Genomic DNA, 9,174 nt, shown 5'->3' on the forward strand with positions numbered 1-9,174 from the left:
TATTTTTATATTGTTATGTATTATCTCCTCCGCGGTCTGGATTCGAGCTGCGGATCTTTGACACTAAAAGCAGACACGCTACAGTTTAATAATCCCCCTAACAGGTTTGTAGTCAGTGTCTTTATGCACACATACAGTGTGCCTATCTGACCATCGGGTGCATTACAATAAACTTTCTTTTTCTTACAGGCTGTAACAAAACAGACAGTTAAAAAACGAAAACATCAATACTAATATTATTATTATTATTATTATTATTATTATTATTATTATTATTATTATTATTATTATTATTATTGCATTCACGAGGGATCCGTTTGGTTTGAAACAACGTATCAATGTACTTGCTGTTCCGTTGGATGCGAGCTAGTTTTTATTTATTTATTTATATGTCATGTTCTTTTTGTCAACTAATTATGTTCTTTATATAGTCACCTTGTCAAAACATGTTAACTGTACAAAAAACAGATTAAAAAAATAGATCAGCTGTTAGCCTACCTTTTAAACATATGGTATACACAATCAGAATGGTTAAACACATAATCAATTTTTGAATAGCGCTAACACACAGCCTAATATATATATATATATATATATATATATATATATATATATATATATATATATATTATATATATATATATTATATATATATATATATATATATATATATATATATATATATATATATATATATATATATATATATATATGCTATTTAACTTGCTGAGCACGCTGATACAGTTTTGTAAAAAAAAAAAAAATAATAATAATAAAAAAAAATTCCAATATCAAGACTGGGACGATTATTATAGTGACGTAGAGGGGTTCCCCCTCTGTCAGACTCAACTTTGAAAAATAAATAATTTAACCCCCGAAATACACTTATTCAATTTGAATTAATTGGATAACATGACAACTTGCTATCTGTGCCATGTTTGCCCGCTATTTTAGTAACAAAATCCGTTTGGGGCCAGGATAAATACATCTGGGTGACGTAGAGGGGGTCCCTCTGTGTGAGAATCAACATTGAAATCTAAGTGGCCCAACGCGATTTTACCCTTGAATACCCCAGTTACTTATTCAATTTGTGTTACATTTGCGGGATGCGAATAAGAAGCTGGAATTCGAGTAAGAAGTTAACTTCAGCATTGTACATATATGGTAGTAACACAATAGCCTGCATGAAAATACATTATTCTGTTAACGACGCGACGATGCTGTGAGGGAAAAACTGTACGAAATGAGCGTTCTGGGGACACTGTGACCAGTGTTCCAAAAGTGGGACTGTCCCGTCCAAACGGGACGTCTGGTCACCTTAATATGGCATATAAGTCTATTTAAGTATTTAACTGTTATACTTGTTCCAGTAGTTTATTTAATCTCAGTAAGATCGTGTATTTATTTTGTATCTATAGTGATAGTGTATTTGTAGATTAACCGAATTGCTCAACTGTAAAAACAATACAATACAACCCGCTATTGAAGACAATAATCATACAACAATGTTAACAGATATTGCTAGTTTGCAGTTTAAATGTATTTATTAATTTCAGAAAATATACCGTAGCCTTTAAACGTGAGCCTTTGTCAAAGAAAAACAGGAACTGTGTCTTTAAATGTTTCCCCACTAATCATTTCACTCAGGTGTGCTAATTTCCATCATGAAACAACTATTTAAACCGCGAGATTATCGTTGAATGTCATCTGGACTTCTTAAGAGTGTTTCAAAACAAACGACAAGAAAATGGTAAGGCGTGTATATGTTGTGGGTTTGTTTTCGCTTTGTGGTATTGTATTTGGAATGTTGTAATATTAAAACGTTGTATTGTGATGTGCTCGTCGACGTACTTCTCTATCTTGGTGTTAATAGACTGAAGTCACAATTTGAAAGCGGTAGTTCTTGTTCTATGCGCTCCGCAAAGCACATTTTAATTGTTTACATATATTACACTCGGTCATAACTAACCTTGCATTGACCCCCCACCCCACCCCTGCTTTTCTCCAGAGGGAGTGCATTTCTGTCCATATTGGCCAAGCTGGAGTCCAGATGGGCAATGGCTGCTGGGAGCTGTACTGCCTGGAACATGGCATCCTGCCTGATGGAACTATTTCTGATCCAAATAGTCCTGCCATAGTGGACTCCTCCTTTGGGACCTTCTTCAGTGAGACTGGATCAGGAAAGCATGTACCCAGAGCTGTGTTTGTAGACCTGGAGCCCACAGTCATAGGTAAGGAGATTTATTTTTTCAGCCAGGTTTGGTTAAAGAGAAAGTGTGTGTTTCTTTCTATTTTTCTATCTCTTATCTATCTTTAAAAATTAGGGTTGTCAAGTGATTTTAAAAGTTCAGTTTATCTTGGTTTTAATTGCATATTTAGGCCTAATTGATACAATTACTGCATCACTCATTTAAGTTTTGTTTTATTACTGGTGCCATTATCATCCAGAAAATAACCCATTCTGGATTCTCTTAATGGTTTTAGATGTATTTATAATCTAGTATTGTTAAATTTGTTTGAACCAACTGCTAAATCACAATGGAGTTGGTTTACTACTCCCCTTATTGCATTTACAATTCAGTTTCCTTTACTCGATTTGTTTATTTAGCAGATGCTTTTATCCAAGGCAACTAAATTTTATTTTTATTAATTGCCAAAACAAACAGTTTATATTCTCCATAATTGTAAATGTTGCTTTAAAAATGTTGTTGAAATAAAACAAAGCTGCAGTGTTAACAGGTCTGCACTCTGTAGCTATCCAACAGTAGGTGTAGTTGTGTAGAAAAATGCACACTCTCTTAGTTGTCTCAGCAGAGTTTTTATTCAGTAGAAATCTTCATAGTATGATGGCATGTTTTAGCATAACATGCTGGGTAAACCCCACGGTACAGGTAATTTCTCGGTATACATTGTGTAGTTGACCTGTACAGAATGTGTGACTAGGTGGCTGGCATTGCACATCTAAAGCAATTGCATTAATACTAGAAGTAATAATGTTGAATTTAGGAGTACTCTTTTGAAATTGACAGGTTTTGTTTGCATTGTCTGTAGCAGAAACTACTGGTATTGAAGTGGAAAGCTTGTTTAGCATTCAGGTGGTACAGCAGACTAAGTTCTGTGATACTGGAACCCACTTTGACAGACACACATTCCCTCTTTCTAGCCAATAAACTGTTGGATTTAAAAAAAAAAAAATAAATAAAAAAAAATAAATAAATTGCAAGTCTTTCAGTTTGAGTACTTTGCTACATGGTGCGGTTCTGTAACTAAAGTTTTATTCAAACGATGACTACACTCATTCAGTCCTGTGGTACGTAAATTATTTTCAGTATGCAGAGGGATGAGGAGTGTGATTTAATGTGTTAACTGCAATTTAATCGACAGCCTTAATATTTCTGCAGTGCTCCCTCGCAATTTAAGTCTCTCTTTATAATGCAGCTCAGATATAACTCTCCTACAGCATTTCCCACAATTCCCTATACTAGTGATTCATGCAATATGTCTACAGTAAATACAGTACTGGTTCAAATGGTAAACAACTTCTCGGACTAACTTCAGTTTCTGTGTCTCCCTTTTTGATATAGTATCTGAACTGAAGAAAAGCTGCGCTGGCACTTTAACAGACATGTTATTCAGCATTTGTTTTATAACTAAATTATTAGGCCTATTGCATGATTCTTTCCTAATGTTTACTTTTTTTGCTGTGAGAGGAGCTGCAGCTTTTTCCAGTAAATGAGATGCTTCAGCCCCTCTCAGGCAGCCAAACCTGGGGCGCGCTCGTTCCCTGTTTGGTTACATGTTTTGGTTCACTATACATGCATTAGAGAGGGAGTTATTTTATTTTGTGTTTTAGTCAGATGTGTGTTTCCCACGGTGCCCCCAACACCGTCCCCTCCCACATTTATAATGCTCTTCAGTTAAAACGCTCCTATTGTGTGCCCCCTGAGACCCGCGTTATAGCGAGGGAGGTGTGTGTAATATCTATCGATTTTTAAAATGTGTTTTAGAGCAGATGCAGTGACTTTTTTTTTTTTGTTTTTTTTTTTATTGTGCTGATTAACAACTGACGTCACGAAGATGCTGCAAAATGTTATGTCGGGCCTTGGGCAGGTGTTGTGACTAGTGCTCTCCCAGTTCGTGATCTGTCATTGTCAGAGTGTCTGGTTATACTGTCTCACCAGATTTGAAATTGCTGGCTGTGAGCACCCACGACGGTGAGCCACAGTACGCTGCCATAGTCCAGCCTCAAACATGAAGATTTGCATGAAGGTGCTGCTCGCTTGACAGACGTGGCATATTGTTTCTGTGATTCTTTATTGCTTTTATTCAAGCTTGCAATTCAACAGCTGAAATCGCTCCATATCCAGTATCCAATCAACTGTCTCACTAATTAGGCGATAAGTGCATATGCTTGTCAGTCACTCAAGCGTGTCATGGTCATTCATATTCTGAGGACTTCTTATGCACAGCCTTCTCATACATTAGAGAAAAAGCAGCCCCCGTAGAAGGGTATTGCCATCTCCATGCTTGACCGTAGGTAAGGTGTAGTGTGGTTTTTTTTTTTTTGTTTTTGTTTTTTTTTTTCTCTCCAAACATAACTACTATTGGCCTGACCAAATAGCTTGATTTTTAGTTTCATCACTTCACCAAACCTTTGATTAGAACTTTAATCCATCATTCAAATGCCGTTTTGCAAACTAAGCAATTTTGTCCTTGTAACATTTTTCTAAGTGGCTTTTTCCTTGGTACCATTGAGACCTTCATCATGCAATACTCAACCTATGGTTGAAATGGAAACCCCAGTCCCACTTGTAGCCAATTCAATTTGAATATCTGTGGCAGTCCATCTTGGGTTGTTAAACTTCCTCACAATTCTACTTGTTCTTGGTGAAAGAACCTTCTTTCTTCCAGACTGAGGGAGTGTTGTGACAGTACCATGAGTCTAGAAACAATATCTGAAATTTGAATACTCTTATGCTTGGAAGCCTTGTATCCTTCTCCCAGTTTTATAACATTTTTCTGCCCAAGGTCTTCAGATAGCTTTATTTTTTTTTTTTTTTTTTTTTTTTTATTCCCCCCCCCCCCCCCCCCCCTATTGACTTATTTGGTAATGACAGCAATCGACCTATGCCTAACCCTTTTATACTTTAAGTGTTCATCTTCTACACTCGTAGACTTGATACAGCCACCTGGAATATGTCTGATGGAAATGACTTAGAATTACAATTGGCTATAATTTTACTGTAACGCAATGGGGTAATGTGGCTATCGTACCAATATTTTAATGAGATTTCATATTGGCAATTGCAGACATTTTGCCTGCTCTATACAATGCTTGTACTGCTGGGTTCATTCCATGACCAATAACCCTACAAATATTAGCTGTAATACCCTACCACACCCAGTTTACACCAAACTGTGCACTGAGTCATTCAAGGCAAATGTTTTATTGCCTGATTGGGTCAAAGGTTAGGGGTGAGACTTTTTTTCTCCAGCCTTGAATACTTTTTTTTACTTTTAGCTAAATGTGTTACTTTATTTTAATTGCATGAGGTATCAACTGAAAGTTCTTCCCCCCCCCCCCCCCCCCCCCCTTTTTTTTTTTTTTTTAATTTAAATTATGGGGGACACCCTAGCAGAAATCGCGGCGATGTCAAGTCTGTTTCGCATATAGTTACAGGAATGCAATATTGTTTGCTGTGAAATAAACCAAGGCGCGCGTGCCCCCCATAAAATTCTGAATACATAGTTGGAATGTGTTACACCAATAAATTCCCTCCCCAGGATGCATGGATTTGTCTCTTTCAGAGAAGTTTTCAATCCAATTTACAATAAACAAAACCTCTCTTATGCAGTTCTTTCCCATCTGAGTTTTGTATATATATTTATATTCTCTCAAATGGAATCGCTCCTTTTGCAACAAGCCTCCTATGTTGGGAATAGGTCCTTTTTCAATGTAGCACGCTTGTGTGCTGCTCATGCATTTTGAGAAAGGAGTGGAAGACTCAAGTTAGTCAGACTTAAGCTGATGAGAAGACTGCTTTTTGTATGCAAGAAGCAAGTCCAAAGCTTACAATATTTACGATATTCATAAGTAAAATGGAAGTAATACACAGGGCTCTAAGTTTTCACACCCTGACCCTATCTGACCGGAAACATTAATTTTTCTCCTGAGCACTGTTTGGTATAAATTTGGAGGGGGTAAGGTGTTGCCTGTTGAGGGTTTTTTATTTATTTTTTTGTTATTGGGTATACCACTGATTTTTGCCTCCTTTCAAAGTTTTTCACTGTTTGTGGCTATTGAGGGAATGTTCTCTAAACTACTCTTTCCAGATGAGGTCAGGAATGGAGCGTATCGTCAGCTCTACCACCCAGAACAGATGATCACTGGGAAGGAGGATGCAGCCAACAACTATGCACGTGGCCACTACACTATTGGGAAGGAGACCATTGATCCTGTAATGGACAGAATTCGGAAACTGGCAAGTGGCTGTTTCTCCTATCTGCCTTGATGTAGATCCTATATTTGCAGGGTTTATGAACTCCAGTGTGTGATTATATATATATATATATATATATATATATATATATATATATAAAAAAAAAAAAAAAAAATCACTGATCTACTGCCTTGAGACACTTTGGGAGTGCCACTAAACGTGGGATGGGGCATTACCAGATTGCAGAATTGGTAGAGACAAAAGCCAGATTTAAACCATAAATACCCTACTTTTTTAAAAATTGTATTTTAATCAATTCATTCTAGTAGTCCATGTATGCATGAAAGGCTAATCCCCATTATCTGTTTCCTTTTGAAATGTTACGTTTTCAGGCTGACCAATGCACTGGCCTTCAGGGATTCTTGGTTTTCCATAGCTTTGGAGGTGGTACTGGGTCTGGATTCACATCCCTCTTGATGGAACGCCTCTCTGTGGATTACGGGAAGAAGTCCAAGCTTGAGTTTGCAGTCTACCCTGCTCCACGTGTTTCCACTGCGGTGGTGGAACCCTACAACTCAATTCTGACAACCCACACCACATTGGAGCATTCGGACTGTGCCTTCATGGTAGACAACGAGGCCATATTTGATATCTGCAACCGCAACCTGGATGTCGAGCGTCCGTCCTACACCAATCTAAACCGCCTAATTGCTCAGATTGTGTCATCGACTACTGCCTCTCTACGGTTTGATGGGGCCATGAATGTTGACCTAACAGAATTCCAGACTAACCTGGTTCCCTATCCCAGAATCCATTTCCCTTTAGTTACCTATGCTCCCATCATATCTGCAGAGAAAGCCTATCATGAGCAACTGTCTGTGCCAGAGATCACAAATGCCTGCTTTGAGCCCTCCAACCAGATGGTAAAGTGTGATCCGAGGCGTGGGAAGTACATGGCCTGCTGTCTGCTGTATCGTGGGGATGTGGTACCAAAGGATGTGAATGCAGCCATTGCTAATATTAAAACTCGGCGCTCAATCCAGTTTGTCGACTGGTGCCCCACTGGCTTTAAGGTGGGCATCAATTACCAGCCACCCACTGTGGTTCCCGGAGGAGACCTAGCGAAGGTCCAGCGGGCCGTGTGCATGCTGAGCAACACCACGGCTATTGCAGAGGCCTGGAGCCGCTTGGACCACAAGTTTGACCTGATGTATGCGAAGAGGGCCTTTGTTCACTGGTATGTGGGGGAAGGTATGGAGGAAGGGGAGTTTTCAGAGGCCAGGGAAGATATGGCTGCCTTGGAAAAGGATTATGAAGAAGTGGGAGCTGACTCTGCAGATGGGTTGGATGAAGAAGATGAGGATGAATATTAATCTCTTGAGAGTCCATTACGATGTAAACAAATATTTAAGCATCTAATCTGATTTAAAGCTCTACATCACTTTTTTGTATTCTTAATAAATGTGTGCATTGTACAAGCGCTTTGTGTAGTTTGTTGTATTAGAAAATGGCACCACAGTCTTTAATTGTTAGACCTACAATTTTTTTTATTTTATTTTTCCAAATCAAATAACCCCAAAGACTTGATTTTCTTTAAATCCAGTGTATTTCAAAGTGTGGTCTGAGTAACTTCTTTCTTTTTCACACTATTCATCAATCCAAATCAGCGGTGGGCAACCCACACCACCTTACCAAGCTTGTACTTGGGGGGGGGGGGGGGGGGGGGGGGGGTTAAAACTGATCATTGGAATTCTAAGAGGTGGGTACCTTTTGCAAGTGGAACAGATCTCTGCAGATAAACAAGCTGTTGATGTTGAGCAGGAACATAACCTTTCAGTGGACATGAATTCTCCCATTCACGTATTTCTGCCCTAGTCCCAGGTTGGTTTTATGCAGGGCGGGCAGTTTTTATTTATGTGACTCAGACAGTCTAACTTTACTATAGTAAAAAATGTATGTTAAAACCTATGCTTATCAACACAGATCATGTTCTGAACAGCAGTAGCCAAGAATTTGAAAAATAAGAGCACTGCAATATATATTGTATACAGTGCCTTGCATAAGTATTCACCCCCTTGGACTTTTCCACATTTTGTAGTGTTACAACCTGGAATTAAAATGGATTTAATTGGGATTTTTTTGTCACTGATCTACACAAAATAGTCCATAATGTCAAAGTGGGGAAATAATCTACATAATTTTCAAAATTATTTAAAAATAAAAGAAAAGTCTTGATTGCATAAGTATTCACCCCCTTGACTTTTCCACATTTTGTAGTGTTACAACCTGGATTTAATTGGGATTTTTACCATTTGACTTGCACAACATACTTAACACTTTGGTGCAAAATATTTTTTGTTGTCACACAAGTTAATTAAACAGACATTTGTTGGTTGCATAAGTATTCACCCTCCTGAGTCAATACTTGGTAGAAGCACCTTTTTGAGTCTTTTTTGGTAAGTTTCTACCAGCTTTGTATATCTGGATCCTGCGATTTTTGCCCATTCTTCTTGGTGAACAGCAATTTTCAAGTCTTGCCACAGATTCTCAGTCGGATTGAGGTCTGGGCTTTGACTGGACTATTTTAAGACATTCAGGTTCTTGTTTTTAAACCACTCCAGTGTAGCTTTGGCTGTGTGTTTAGGGTCATTGTCCTGCTGGAAGGTGAACCTCCGCCCCAGTCCCAGGTCTCTTGCAGACTGAAACAGGTTTTTCTCTAGCATTTCCCTGTATT

General features: G+C 38.2%; 1 protein-coding gene across 1 annotated transcript; it reads left to right on the top strand.

Annotated features, from left to right (window-relative positions):
• Positions 1–1,629: 1,629 nt before the first annotated feature.
• LOC117421146 (tubulin alpha-8 chain-like) lies at positions 1,630–7,920 on the top strand. Its single transcript, XM_034035139.3, has 4 exons — positions 1,630–1,750; positions 2,009–2,231; positions 6,334–6,482; positions 6,833–7,920. Exons 1-4 carry the CDS (start codon positions 1,748–1,750, stop codon positions 7,811–7,813), a joined length of 1,356 nt encoding a protein of 451 aa, XP_033891030.2. The 5' UTR covers positions 1,630–1,747; the 3' UTR covers positions 7,814–7,920.
• The last annotated feature ends 1,254 nt before the right edge of the window (positions 7,921–9,174 follow it).

The sequence above is a fragment of the Acipenser ruthenus genome, chromosome 1 (assembly GCF_902713425.1).
Source record: "Acipenser ruthenus chromosome 1, fAciRut3.2 maternal haplotype, whole genome shotgun sequence".
In the NCBI taxonomy this organism is placed as follows: domain Eukaryota; kingdom Metazoa; phylum Chordata; class Actinopteri; order Acipenseriformes; family Acipenseridae; genus Acipenser; species Acipenser ruthenus.

Coding starts and splice junctions, on each gene's coding strand:
- LOC117421146 (XM_034035139.3), top strand. Junction 2,232..6,333: donor CCTGGAGCCCACAGTCATAG/GTAAGGAGATTT, acceptor TACTCTTTCCAG/ATGAGGTCAGGAATGGAGCG. Junction 6,483..6,832: donor TGGACAGAATTCGGAAACTG/GCAAGTGGCTGT, acceptor TTACGTTTTCAG/GCTGACCAATGCACTGGCCT.